The 13821-nt window shown below is 49.7% G+C and overlaps 1 protein-coding gene and 1 long non-coding RNA gene across 4 annotated transcripts in view; one reads left to right on the top strand and one right to left on the bottom strand.

The window, feature by feature from the left end:
* Nucleotides 1–5336: 5336 nt before the first annotated feature.
* Nucleotides 5337–11349, bottom strand: LOC146758118 (uncharacterized). The gene is made up of 2 exons (XR_014935130.1): nt 11221–11349; nt 5337–10180 (listed from the first exon to the last, which is right to left on the bottom strand). It is a non-coding gene; the product is annotated as an uncharacterized LOC146758118 (long non-coding RNA).
* Nucleotides 10351–13821, top strand: part of RPS6KA1 (ribosomal protein S6 kinase A1) — a 29487-nt gene continuing 26016 nt past the window's right edge. For all 3 annotated transcript variants that reach the window (XM_085517985.1, XM_015883670.3, XM_015883668.3), the window contains exon 1: nt 10351–10500. In XM_085517985.1, the coding sequence (XP_085374111.1) occupies nt 10438–10500 (63 nt within the window). In that variant the 5' untranslated portion in view covers nt 10351–10437. The remainder of the gene's footprint in view (nt 10501–13821) is intronic.

Genomic DNA, 13821 nt, shown 5'->3' with positions numbered 1-13821 from the left:
AGGAGCCTTTGTTGGGTTCAGAGCTCGGGGTGATCTGCACCTCAATACGAGGGGGAACTGCCCCTCTGCACGGTGATACATTTGGTGCTGCAGGGTTGGAATCTCTTGCTGTATCTGAGGTATTTCCCACTGGCTGTGCCCTTGTGCTGAAAGTGGTATTTCTTTCCTTTTTGGGCTTAACACACAGAGCTCATCTCTTTCTTCTTAAGCAAATAGAGGGTAGGAGACGCTGAAGGCAGTAAATCCAACTAATTAGTTCTATAAATTAAAAGCTAAAGAGCATACAACGCTGTGCTGCAACCCGTGCGTGTTTAGTGGTTAGAATAGCCGCAAATCTGCATCTCCAGCTGCCAGAAATGCCTTCAGCTAAAAATAAGTTTTTTCTGTCAAACTGTTTCACGTGGAGAAGTGTGTGTAATGTGGAGCTGTGAGTCCTGCAGCTGGGGGTGGCTGAGGGCCAGCGATGGAATTTTGGAAGGCTGGAGCCCTGGTAACATCCAAATACCTGGATCACTGCAGATAGTTAAGCCTTGAAATCTATGCTGTGTTGTTAGAGTTGTTGTTAGCGCTCTGGATTGTTAGCGAGTTTGATGTGCCCCGTTCTTTGAATATGACACAAAAGCTCTTTGTCTTCCTTCTAATTACCTGAGTTCTGAACATCCACTGTCACTTTGCATGAGTCTTGTTCTGCTTTAATACCTTTCCCACCTTTGTTTTATTCATCCTCAGACAAACTCAGTTTGCACAGATCTGTTGCTTGGATTTGCTGTTCTGCAAAGGGGAGCAGCTGCATCCAGAATCCAGAAGCTCACCGTGGACAACAGTGAGGTGGAATGCAAAGTAAAGCTCAGTGCTTCTGGTCAGGCTTTGCAGTAGTATCTGTGCACTTGTGTGGTGTAAAGCCATATAAAACCAGTAGCTGCACTGCTAAATAATTTCTCAGCTTATTTTTTCAGATATGGCTATACCATATCCAGGGACTAATATCCCTAACTATAAGTTTTGAGTAATGGGTCTTTATCCTGCAGTTCATAAAGACGAAATGGAGATGGAGTTAAGCAGACAGTTCACAACGCACCTGTCCTCTTTTGCAGTGGGTGGAAAGAATTTGTGACAGTGGAGGCTGGTTCTGAACAGAGTCTGACTGAGGATGAGGAAATACCAACCAATAGAGCTTTGGTAAGCTGAGGTTAGGAACATTTTTGACATGCAGGGCTTAAATATATGTATATATTTGTATATATGTATTTTCCAAGAGGTGCTGCTTGAGGACCTGGGGCACAGGCGTGGCTCAGAGGTGTGGGACCTGGTGGAAAGGAGCTCAAGGATTTACAGATTCGTGCTTGGAGGTGCTCAGATTACAGTGACATCAGTCTGATCTGCTCTGCCTTGTTCTCCCAGACCGGATCTGATCGCTGTGGGAAAAGCAGCTCAGCTGAGTGAGGGCTGATAGTTTGGAGTCTGGGATTTCCCACTGAGTCTGAAATCTCAGGAACAAAGTGAGCCCTGAGGTTGTGGAATTGTCTTTTATACACAGAGACAGTGTGCATGTGTACGTATAAGGAGATGAAGGCAATCTTTCATGGGTTTAGTGGTTGTTTTTTTTTTTTAACTATCTCCTTGCAAACAGAATTTTGAGGGTCCCGGAGAACATGGGATGTGATGAAGGAAACAGCAACAGAATACATCAGTGAAAACTTGCTAAACTTGAGATCTATGAAAATGTACTACAGCCTCTGAACAAGAACACTGCATTGCTTTCAGCACTAAAAACAGCCTGGAGAACCTATGAAGAAAATGTGTTAGAAGGAGAGGTCCTCAAGTGGCTGCCAGTTGCCCAAATGTCACATCTCCTGCCCTTCACCTTCCCACCCACCGCAGGTACCAGGCTTGGTGTTCTACCAAACACTTAAATCCGAACATTCTGGGTTTCCCCATCTAGATGTCAGATTTCGTAGTGGATTTCACTTGATGTTACTCCAGAATCTCACTGAATTGCTTTTTTGAGGCAGTTTCTTTGCTGTTTTTTGCTTTGTTTTGTTTTGTTTTCTTTCTAGAGGTAACACATGAGACTGGCACTGTGATTTGGGTATTTGCCGAATGGATCTTGTTGGATCACCTGGGCTGGAAAAGCCCATTTGTGGTGTGACCCGATTAGTTCTGTGTTGGCAATCCATCCAGAAATCCAAGGAGGAAAATTCCATTGATACTGACTTCGTTTCTCTTGTGCAAATAGATGTGGTTACGAGAGTAAGCCAACCTGCCCGGGGAGCACCGCGTTTGGCAACCTCTCCTTCTTGCCACATCTCAGCGGGATTTACGCAGTGCTCTGATTCCTCACCAGGTTTTGGTGGTCGACTCATTCCTTCCCTTCGCCACAAGGTGGAACCAGGAAACGCAGAATCAGAGGTGGAAGCCAACAAATGGCAGCCCCTCTGTGTGCTATTTCCTAGAGCCAGAGCTGCTCCTCCACCACCCTCCACAGCCACGTGCCAGCTTCAGAAGATCTGCGTGATGCCGGCAGTAATCACCCGAGCAGTGAGCCTCCTTTTGGACCCTTTCAAATGTTTCCATCTAACCGTGCTTTCCAGGTTTTTTTACACCTTTTCTCAATGCTCACACAGCGTAGTTTGCTGCTGGGGTGCAGGTTTGCTGGCCTCTCACAGGCATGATTTGGCAGGGCTATGAACACAGGCCTCCTAGATTTCATTTAACAGTCACTGGGCTGTTCCTTTATTCCTTGAGCAGTTAGTGCAATTGCTATGACACACGTCCTGAACATGTAAGCCTACGCTGGTTATCCATCACCTGTCCTCAGCTGGAGAAGGGATACTGTATGTCTTAAACTCGGATTGAAATAGCTATAGTGTCAGCCTGGTCAGTTTTAGGCTCGTTGGCACAAACTTTCTGTCAGATATGCTGAATCTTCAACCTAAGATGATTGTACTGTACTAATAATACGTAATCACAAAGATTCCTGTACTTTTTGTCACGTCTCCCTCTGCTTTTGTATGCCACCATCTACAGTGCATTTGATTTTTCTCCACTAAATTTAGGAATGAGACTGTAAAATTCAGCTCTCACTTTTCTATCTAGCAACATTTACCAGCATTGCACTAACGCCCTTGTCTGCTCTAGCAGAATGACATCCTACTGTATGTATTGGGCTGAAGCAATATTGCCACTTGCAGAGAGCTCTTTGTCCTTAACCTTGTACATTGTGAAATACCACAGTCATTGGGTTATCTCCTTCTAACACATTCTTTCAATGTTTACCTCTAACAAGGAGTGGTGCATGAAGCTGGAAAGGAAGCAGCTGCTTACAAGGGCTGGAGAGATGGCACGTGCAGCACTTGACACACTCGTGATACTTCCTTGAAGATGAGCCCCTGGAAAGCAGAACTTGTAATTCTTTTTTTTCCATTCTCAGTAGCTGATCTGGACAGAGATTACTGTGCTCGGTGAATTTATTGGATGTAGTGGGCAAAGTACCACCCAGAATCACAGGAAAGAAGGATTCTTCCTTGCTGACAAATGAAGATACAGCAACACTGAGAACAGTTGTTTCAAAGATATCTAAGTGAGCACTTTACTGGAAAATACAAGATTTTATTCATGTGTCTCCATTGAATTGGCATCGTCACAATTCCCTGCTAATTCCTAGATAACAAACCTACGGTGATTATTTAATGATAAGCAAAATAACCAGCCCAGAGCCCTTACCACTCGCGTGGGCATGCTTAAGGAGTTGTGTTTATTGATTAACTCAGCAAAGGAACTATTTCTATCAGCAAAGCAAGGATGTGCCAGCCATAAGTTGTGCATAGGGCTTGTGTTTGAAGGGGGAAGGGGAAAAAAAAAAGCAAACTCAAACCAGATAGACCCTTTCCTCCTATCATTCGCTGAGGTGGTGAGCCTCACAGCTGCCTCAGTGGGCATGCTAGGTGGGATATAGTGAACTGGCCTCTGCAAGCTTAGCTTACATACAGTGCCTGGCTTGCAAGGGTGAGTAACTGGATTGCAAAGATAGATGACCCCAATGTCACCCCAACGTCCTTCACACGCTCTGTGTGTGCTCAGCACTGTGTGCATGGAATACTGCCTTTGCGCAGTGAGAAATGCAGTGACCTCTTTTCTGATATCCAAGGTGTGCAGTCCATGCCTAGAGAGAAGGAATGGTGCCTGAGCATGGAGCAGGGCACCCACTACGGAGCCAGACACGCATGAAGACTGAACTGTGGCTCCTTTGCACTTACGTACAGTTAGAGCAGCAGCAGCAGCTCCCATGCATGGCGGTTACATAAGTCTCCATGCAGTACCCCGCTTTGCTCACAAGAGGGATTGTTCCAACTTCTGCCACCTCACCAGCTTTGATTCTGCTGCTTTTTCTGTGTTTCTCAACTCTCCCTCCCCCCCCCCCCCCCCAATCTCACAGGGTCTGTATCTGTCTCTCCTGAAATGCTCCCGGCAGCAGATGAGCTCGTGCCAAGAGTGCCCCAGTGCCCTGGTACCCTGCAAGGAGGGTTTACCCATCAGGAACTGACTCCTGTATTAATTTTCAAGGAGCGAGCAACAGCTGCCAAAAAACTGTTTCCATCTTTGTTAATCGATATTGCCTTTCAACAAGCACGTGGTGTTACCGAGTGCTAATAGCACTGTATGCCTTGTATAGTATGCTCTGGTCCTCTCATATTTGATAGAAGACTTCTAACTTAAATAACATTACAATGAGTGTTATTTATTATCCATTCCCAGCACACTGGCCTTGTTTCCACCATGCCTTATGCTGGGATGCTGCCACAGGTCATTCATCTCTAACACTGTGTTAGCAGCTTTTCACACTGAGGGGAGGAAGTGATTCTGTGCAGATTTTAAATGGACAAATAAGGTCTGGCCAGGGCTCTGGGGAGCAGTGTTGGGAGCATACATCTGATTTCATGCAGGAAAAGGCTGAAAGAAGCTTCTACCTACCTTGCAAGCACCACCTAAATCTCATTTTTGCTGTCATTGGATTCAGCAGCAAAATACAAACTGCCTTCCAGAGCTGGAACACATTGAAATGCTCACTGCCTCTAGCAAAACCTTTATTAGTATAGAACACCTTCATTGGTAGGAAGCAGCATGCACTGAAGCTTTTATTTACCCACCGGGTGACAAAATTCGACTTTAAAGCTGAGCAACACCACCCTCGTCTCTTTGCAGCTGCAGAGGGAAGATGCAGCCCCGGCATAACACAGGGGGCTTCTGACCATGTGGAAACCTACAGAGCTTGAAGGAAAGAAGATCAAAGTACTTTTCTTGCTTTTTATCTTAGAAAACCTGAAATGATCTTTTCTGAGCAGTTCTGGAGTGGCAATGGAGTGACACACACTCCTAACAAGCAGGCAGGTTGTTGGTATGCTGGCATGCTTTGGGGCTGAATGGAAGTGCTTAAACAAGAACAACCTGATTCTGTTTAAATCCAATATAAAGTTGCTTTCAGGTTCTCTCAGCTTGGAGTCTTCAGGTTTGTCATCTGGACTTCTGAAACGTGCTCCCAGTTTTGAAATAGTTTTGTTTTCTAACTGCACCATGGTGTCCCAACCTGTGTGATGGAGTGACACGGAGCGGGTATCTGTGTGTGCCCTGGGTTAAGCAGAATGAGACTCACTGAGCTGCGTGGTGAAGGCTCACAACAGAGGAGTGACATTTTCCTCTCACCAAAGTGGGGTTTCTGTTGAAATGTGGTTTTGCTTTTAGCTGCCAGATTTCCCTTCCCTGTGTGGAGAAACCGGGATCTGCACAGTTCCATTTGTTCTGTGGGCAGAGGGAATCTATTTGCATGCACTTAAAAGACCCCTCGTTGCTTTACAAGTCCTTAAACCTTTAAGAAAGGTAGGAGCGGGCTGCACACAGCAGCTCTGCTCACTCAGCTTTCTCCCTGGTTGAGGGACAAGAACAGGCCAGACAGTTTCCCTTCTGTTTACAGTTTCTCAGAGTTTTCTTTTTCATGTTGCCACTTCCTTGAATAGCAGCACAATGAAATTAACTACAAACACATCCAGATGCTAATTAAAACCAAAACACACCGGAGCATTGCTCACACTGAGTAACTACTTACATGTGCCGTACACCTGCCTTGATAATGTCCCCTCAAAGGAAAAATAGCATCTGCTGGGGTTTATCTGGGTTTATGTGAATGTATTTCTCAGTTGTTCTCCTTTCAGTCTTGGAGCCAGGTGCCCTGAAGAGTTTTGCCCAGGTGTGTGCTGCCTTCAGCTCAAAGCAGCAGAGCTGACACACACACTGCACTGCAGCCCGTGATGTGTGGGACAGGCTGAGCTGCAAGGCTGGAAGGGCTGGAGCAGCTCCTCTGAGCTCCTGGTGTACGACAGCACCAAATGCAATTGGTGAGAGTGCGATTAGACTCGCATAGTACAGATACCAAAGGAACGAGTCATCTTCCACTCTCCCCTTAGCCAGCATTAAGTAGAGATGTCCAGGTTTGCAACAGAGTGCTGCTCCTTTTGTTTGGATGTGAAGAGCTCCATTCTTCACTGAAGCAGGAACAGACCCCCCACTCATTGATTTGCATCCAGGAAATGGAAGGTAACTGATATCAGGGAGACAGACGGGGTGATTGTATCCATGACAACCAGCAGATACGGCCTTGCTGCCTGGCAGCTCTTCCCTGGTCACCTCCTCTGCCTTCCCAGCTCCAACGGGTCTCACTCCTAGAGGTGCCTCTTGGTGCAGTTCAGTGTTCCTAAGAGATAGCAACCATATTCCCAACATATTCCATGTGCCGACAGCTTCATCAGTTCTTGTGTCCATCAGCAGAACTCTTCCCCAACTTGAGCTGCATCTGCTTCTGCCAACGACTCCCTGGCAGCCCCAAAGGAGGCTCCAGGAAATCCGCTCTGTGGAGGAATGACGTGACTGGCAGGAGCACCACACAGATGGGCTCCGAACCAGGAGGCAAAATGCAGCATGCAGCCCAGAAGCGCTTCAGATCTGCCTTAACAAACACAGGAATCAGCGAGCTGAGTGAGGCAGCGCAACTCTCACCTCTGCTGGAAGCACTGGCAGAAGTTAAACATGTTCTCTGAGCAGAGCTTCCATCTGCACATGTCCTCCCAGCAGGAGAGCTGCCTGTACTGAGGTCCACAAGAAGTTCCTCACCCCACACTTGCTGTCCCTCCTGCATTCCAGACCTGCCCCATGGAACACTGCCATGTGAGGCAGTGCACAGCAGTGAGTAACAGAAAGATCTGTCACAAAAGGAAAAAGAAATTCTGCTGCTGAATCCAGCCAGAGCTCCTCATTTGCAGGGCTCCTGCTGTATATCTTCAGTGTGATGTTTGAACTGTGGTAAGGAAAAATGTCTTTCTGAGATCAAAACAAGGTGATTTATCATCTCTTCCTCCGCACTGGAAAAACGAAGCAGAAGAGGTGAGGAAATGAGAGCTGGGCGTTAGAAGACAGGACATGGAGTTCAAGTTCTGTCCTGATGAGCTACTGAAAACATGACTCAGTTTCCCTATTAGTGATGGGGTTAACAATGAACCGATGAGTTAATCTTAAAAATGCAAAGAAGGTTGCTATAAACTCTAATTAAACAGCCCTCTGAGTGTGTACATAAGGCAGATTACAGGCGTCTGTCTTTGTAAATTGCAGCAGGCATTTGGGATTTGGCTTGTTTGTTCCCATGCCTTCAATCTCTTTGTATCTCCTTGTGTGTGTAAAAGCAGTGTAGCATGAAGCCTTCAGTTAAAGAAAGATGCATCCTGGCTTCAGGGGGAACAAATGGATACTGTGAGCTGTGGAGGTGCTGCACAGCTTTTGGTGTATGCAGCTGAAATTGGCCTCTGGTTGTGTGGGTAAGGACTAAGGACCAGCCTCACTACTTCTGCTTTGGAATTGCTTCTTCAGGGATAACGGGCTCAATGAACATTGCCAGCCTCCCCAAGGAAGAGAATGCTACAAAGCAAAAGCCAGCCAGTTTCAAGAGACAAAAAGCAGCTACCATTGTATCTGAGGATTTAATTCTTTTAAAACCAAGCCAACCCAACATCTCAGCATTTGGATTGTCACCAGATGTGGCACTGATTAGTGGGGCTCTGGTTAGTGGGAGATCTCTGTTTCTCATAGCAGCAGCCAACAGGACAGTGCAGAACTCCTGATCTGAAGCCTTCTCCAAAGTGCCAGCACTTACTTAGGTTTCAATCACGGTGTTTAGCTGTGACACCCAAACAGGGTGCAGGCAGAGCATTTCTTGTACCCTGCCTCAGGTTGCGGGGTGCTTTAATAGCTGCTCTTTGACTAGAAAATAAATTCTGGGGAGACCACCACCTTGTCTTGCTCACCCAGATGTCCTCCTCCCCCAGACCAACCAGCAGTGACACGTGTCACATCCTGCTCATCTCCTGCACTTGAGATGCAGTTATGGAAGGAAGGTCAGTCTGCAAATCAATAGCATTGCTGCTCTGAGTGCCATGGGTGGGAACTGAGGGGCCCTGACGTTGCCCACCCAGCCCTGCTGAGTTGTGCTGTTGCCTGGACTTCTGGGGCTGCTTGTGTAACTCTGAGGGTACTGTAGAGCTTCCTCAGCAGAATTCTCTGCTAGCCTTTAACCAAAGTAACTGCACAGATGCAGGGAGTAGTCATGCATAAGTTATTTGTAGTCACCCCAATATCTTTAGTTTGCTGTTGCATGAAAAAAAAAAAGGGCAAGATAGTCCTTTGTTTTGGTGCAAAGACACCCGTGGGTGTAGAGCTGTCTTTTGTTCCAGGTCTATAAAGATTCACAGTTCCTGCATTAGCCGAGCTCCCTGTGCAGCCCGCCCGGCATCCTGCTGCAACACACCAGGGACTTCCTGCATCTCCATAGACCTCCTGGGGGGAGTACAAGGATGCAGCAGAGTATTCCTGCCTTCCTTCTTTCCTGGCCTCACTGAGTTCCCAGCACTCAGCCCCAGCCCACCCCCACTGTGCCCCTCAGTGCTATATCTCTGGGGATGGCAACTCCACCCCCCCCCCCCTCCTCGAGCAGCAGAGCTGGGAGTGCAGTGGGATGTGGCACAGAAAGGTCACCTTCATGGGACCTGGCATGAAAGTGCAGCAGGTCACCAAGAGTGGTGTCTCATTTTGTTCTCCTCCCTCATACTCCTCTACGCATTCCCAGTTGGTTTGCATGCAGAGTAGCTGGAAATCCAGAACAGGAGCTGCATTTTGCAAACAAACATAGAAGGTAAGCGGGATGCCAGCACTGACATCATCGTGTTATCGATGCCATTTAAAACAGGTTGCAATCTGCAGCAGCTGGAGGAGGGATGCAAGCAAACGGCACACCATGTACCAAACAATAAGGGTAAATTATGGACAGCTTCGGAGCTGAATGAATAACTCTCCGCAAGATCTGCTTCAGCTTGCTCCAACGGTAAGTGACATCAGTTTAATTGGCCTCATTTAGCACCAGCCTGGTGGATCTGTGTTATTTAATGCCTTCATCTGCAACTCAGTGCTTGCAGCACAGAGGGGTGCTCCAAGCACAGACAGCAGTGCTGGGCTCACATACTTTCACCGTGGGAATTTCTTACATCGGATTCCTGCACGTGTGAACAAGATGGGCCTGGTAATGGCTCACAGATCAGTTCTGAGAGCTGTGAGGATGGAGTGGAGTTTCTCAGCCTCCTGTGCTCTGTTCTACTTCAGCTTTCTTCACCTTCACCGCCTCTGATCAGCTCACGGCATTCGGGCCTCACAGGGATGGCTTCACGGGACAGAGTGCAGCAGCAGAGCTGTGTGCTGTGCTTTCCCTTGGGCTCATTAAATGATATTTCAGCCACACCTTGATGAAGTCAGCCCTTAGCAATGCACCCTTTGACGTGGTTATTTGTTTTTGTTTTGTTTTTTTAATAACAAATCGTTTTAAAGAGGTTGAAAACGTGGTACTTTGGATTTCAGTAAAAGCAAGAAGACAACTCCTCCTGCACGAGAAACCCGGCAAACCCAAACAGTGCCGGATGTGTTCTGAGCAGCTGTGCTCACAGTACCTTTCCTCCGAGCATCCACCGAGGCAAAGCGGGGAGGGGTTCGTTACCCGTATTCGAGGAGAGCACCGCGATCAGCGCCTCATCTCCAACCGAAGAATCCAAAGGTGTGCGTGGATATACACACGATCCTTCATTCACGTCGCTGCCTGAAGGAAAAGCGCAGGGCGGGGGTGGGTCAGGAAGGGCTTAAGGAAAGGCTCCGCACCGCAGTGGGCTGCCCAGGGCAGCGAGCGCAGCCGAGCGACGGTTCCCCGAGACCAGCTCGGAGCCGCCCCGGAGCCGGGAGGAGCCGCGCCGCCCCCCGCCCCGCCCCGCCGCTCCCGGCCCGGCTCGGGCAGCCGGTGCCCAGCGCGGGGCACCGAGCCGAGCGTTGCCGCGCCCTGCGGGGCTGCTCGCCGGCAGGATGCCGCTCGCACAGCTGGCCGAGCCCTGGCCCAACATGGAGCTGGTGCAGCTGGATACGGAGGTGAGCGGGGTGAGACGGGCGGCGACCCCCAGGGGTCTCGCGGAACAAAGGAGAGCCCGGCCGGCCTGCTCCTTTTCTTCCTTCCCTCCCTTCCTTCCCTCCCTCCCTCCGCTCTTGCCCCGCTGCTCCAACTGAGCCCCGCGGGGTTGGGAAGCGCGGCGGATCGCTGGGAGCTGCCGGCTGCGCTGCTTCCCTTCGGCTCCTCGGTACGAGCTGTGAACGCGAGCACGGCTCTGCTCTGGGAGCTTCCCCCGCCCGCCTCAGCGCTGCCCAGCCGCCGTCCTGCGTCTGTCCGCTGGATGTTGTGCGCTTCGCTCTTAACGAGCCCCCCCAGCCCAGGTGTGCGCTGCCCGCACCGCGCTTCGCACCGCAGCCGCCGCAGCACGTCGGCACCGCTCGCAACCTTTTCCTCGCTGTGGTGCAGCCGAGGTGTGAGCACAAACGGCTCCTCAGCCCGGCTGCAGCTCGCGGCTTTCGGGATGGGTTCGTGCGGGTTTTGTCCCGCTTCGCTCGCTCCCTGCCGCTCTCCCGTTTTAGACCTTGTGCCTCTTACCACTCCTATCGTGCCGAGGGATGTCACAGTGGTTAACTGGTCAGTTTCGTTTATTCCTACTTAAAATTATCTCTTAAGGAAGCTCTGCTGGGAACGGAGGCCAGGTTGCCCAGCTGTCACAGCCAGATGTGAGGGGTGGGCGGCTGCGCCTCGTGCTGTGCACTCACCTCTGCTTGGGGTGTGGGGATGTGCCTGTGTCCTTCGGGGACTGGGTCGTGGTCCTGAGGCCATAACGTGCTCAGGGAAAGCTGGGTGTGATGGGGGGATGCGATTTGTCTGGAAAACAAACTTGGAGTGGGAGGAAACTAATGCTGGTGCCTGGGGCGATAGATGCCATGGGCAGGATTGGTGTGTCACTTAATCCTGGGGATTCGGGTGCTGGGTGGCAGCTGTGCCAACACCACAAACGTCTCCCCTGGCTGGAAGCAGCCACGGGGGCACCACATTCATCAGCCAAAGTCCCTCAGGAAGATTGTGGCAGCAGCGAGGGCTCCTCTCCCCATTGCATTAGTTGTGGATGTGTACTCTGTAAACTGCAGCTGCAGGCTGCCTTTCCCAGCTCTCCTTGGCAGGGCTGGAGGTTGGCGGCAGGGCTGGGAGCAGAGTGCTGGTGCTGGAAGGCACTTGACACCTCAGCACTGTGCCAGGTGGGACACCAGCAGCTCTGCTCCCTCGGGCTTCAGGTGAGCGATGTGCTCGGTAGCATGGGCACTCTGCACCTCTGGGTGCTGCCGCAGGCACCTGGAGCCGACAGTCTGTGAATGGCAGAGAAGGACTTGGTGGAGTTTTGCACGCAGTGAGGTTCTGTTTGCCAGGGGCAGGAAGGTTCACCTTCTGTAGGGCAAGGTGGCACCAAAGAGAGAAACCAAAGAGACTTTTCTGGAATGCGTTACGTAAATCGCCTGGGATCGCTGCCATCAAGGTGTAAAGCCAGCTTCCTCCAACCTTTGCTTTCTGAGTCACGGAGCAGAGGTGCTGGCACTGTGCTGCGGAGGCACCCAACTCATTGTGTCAGGGGGTTTTTCCACTGCTCTCCAGGAGCAGCTGCTGAGCTGGTCACAGCCAGCACCCACTGTCTCAGAGCTGTGCTGAGGAAGCAGTGGGAGAGTGAGCTGTCCTGTGGACTGAGCTCGCTTCATCATGCTTCCTTCTGTTTACAAGGGTGGACAGTGATAGGACAAGGAGGAATGGTTTTAAACTAAGACGGGAGATTTAGGTTGGATCTTAGGAGGAAGTTTTTCCCCAAGAGGGTGGTGACACACTGGAACATGTTGCCCAAGGAGGCTGTGGATGCCCCATCTCTTCAGGCATTCAAGGCCAGGCTGGATGTGGCTCTGGGCAGCCTGGGCTGCTGGTTGGTGACCCTGCACACAGCAGGGGGTTGGAGCTGGATGAGCATTGTGGTCCTTTTCTACCCAGGCCATTCTATGATTTCATTCTATGATTTCATTTATTCCAGTTCTTTTATTTTTATTCCCTGCTCTATTTTTTTCTGCCTATTTGGAATGTTGCTTATGTGGTAGAAAAACCTGTGTGGGGCAGAGCACTAGAGATGGAGCAGAGCTGAATGACTGCATTGCCATAGTGATGAGAGCTGCCATCATGGCTGTGCATGCCTTTAAACTCTTGTTGTCATACACAAACACAGAGCAACACAGATGACATGAGATTACGACAAACCCAACCACTCCAAGCTAATTATTTTGGCCTGTGTGTGTGCATCTGCTCATCCCTTGTTGAGCAGAAGCTATTCAGGAGTAACTGTCTTTCTCTGTGTGCATTTCAGCTTAAAAGTGAAGACAGTGATGATCAAAGGGGAGGAAGCAGAGAGGTTTCTGTCCATGATACACTTTGAGCACTGTCTCCTCTTGCGTGGGGAACTCTGGAGGGAAGAGCTGGAGATGGTTGTTTTTGCAGAGTTCTGTCCTTTCCCCTGTGCCATGGGGTGATGTGTGTTGGCAGCACTGAGAGAAGCGCACAGCCCGCATGGTGCTGCCCGTCCTGACATTTGTCCTCCTTACGTATCAGAGCAGCGGTTCCCTGTTCTGTAAATTGCTCCTCCACATGCTTCAGATTAGGTGGAATTAAAGGGATTTAAAATGCAAGATGTCCTAAGAGAAATATCTCCAAGTTCAGCCAGGATGGCAGTTACGCAACCGAGTGCACTTCTCTGCGTGCCATAAAGAAAAGTTCTGAGAGCAGCATGTGCAGCAGCACTTTACATCCCCTCCTCACATGCAGAGCTGTTCCTTGAGCATTGTGCCCTGCTGCCAGGCTACCCTTCCATCCTGGGTGCTCCCAAATGGCTCTTGAATCCCATATGAGGACATAAAGGCTCTGCTTTTTCTCTAGGGTAGAAGGAAAGCACTCAGCTCCAAACACTTCAGTTCTCACCAGTCTGCCCAACATCTGCTGGAGAACACGGCAGTCACATTAGAGCTTCATCTCTAAGACCATTGCTCTGCTGATACAGGGATCTGCTCTCAGCTGTGTGCCACACACTGCTGTGTCTGGCTCAGAGGTTCTGCTCCTTGTGGAACTCGAGCTGCTTTGGACATACACAGCCCTCCCAGCGCTATAGTTTTGATTAGCAGTGACTTAATAATTGTTGATGGGTGACAGCTGAGCCAGTAAACACGAGCATGTTTCCAAGTCTGACTATCTTCAGCTCTTTGTGGGGGATAAACATAAACACAAAATCTTACTTCACTTCTTAGATATTCTCTGTGCTGATGGCACCAATAGGTCCATGTAAACACTGGGGCTGT

This window comes from Coturnix japonica, chromosome 17, assembly GCF_054131305.1.
Source record: "Coturnix japonica strain WE chromosome 17, WE-NBRP24, whole genome shotgun sequence".
Classification (NCBI taxonomy): domain Eukaryota; kingdom Metazoa; phylum Chordata; class Aves; order Galliformes; family Phasianidae; genus Coturnix; species Coturnix japonica.
This window is presented reverse-complemented; position numbering and strand designations above follow the sequence as displayed.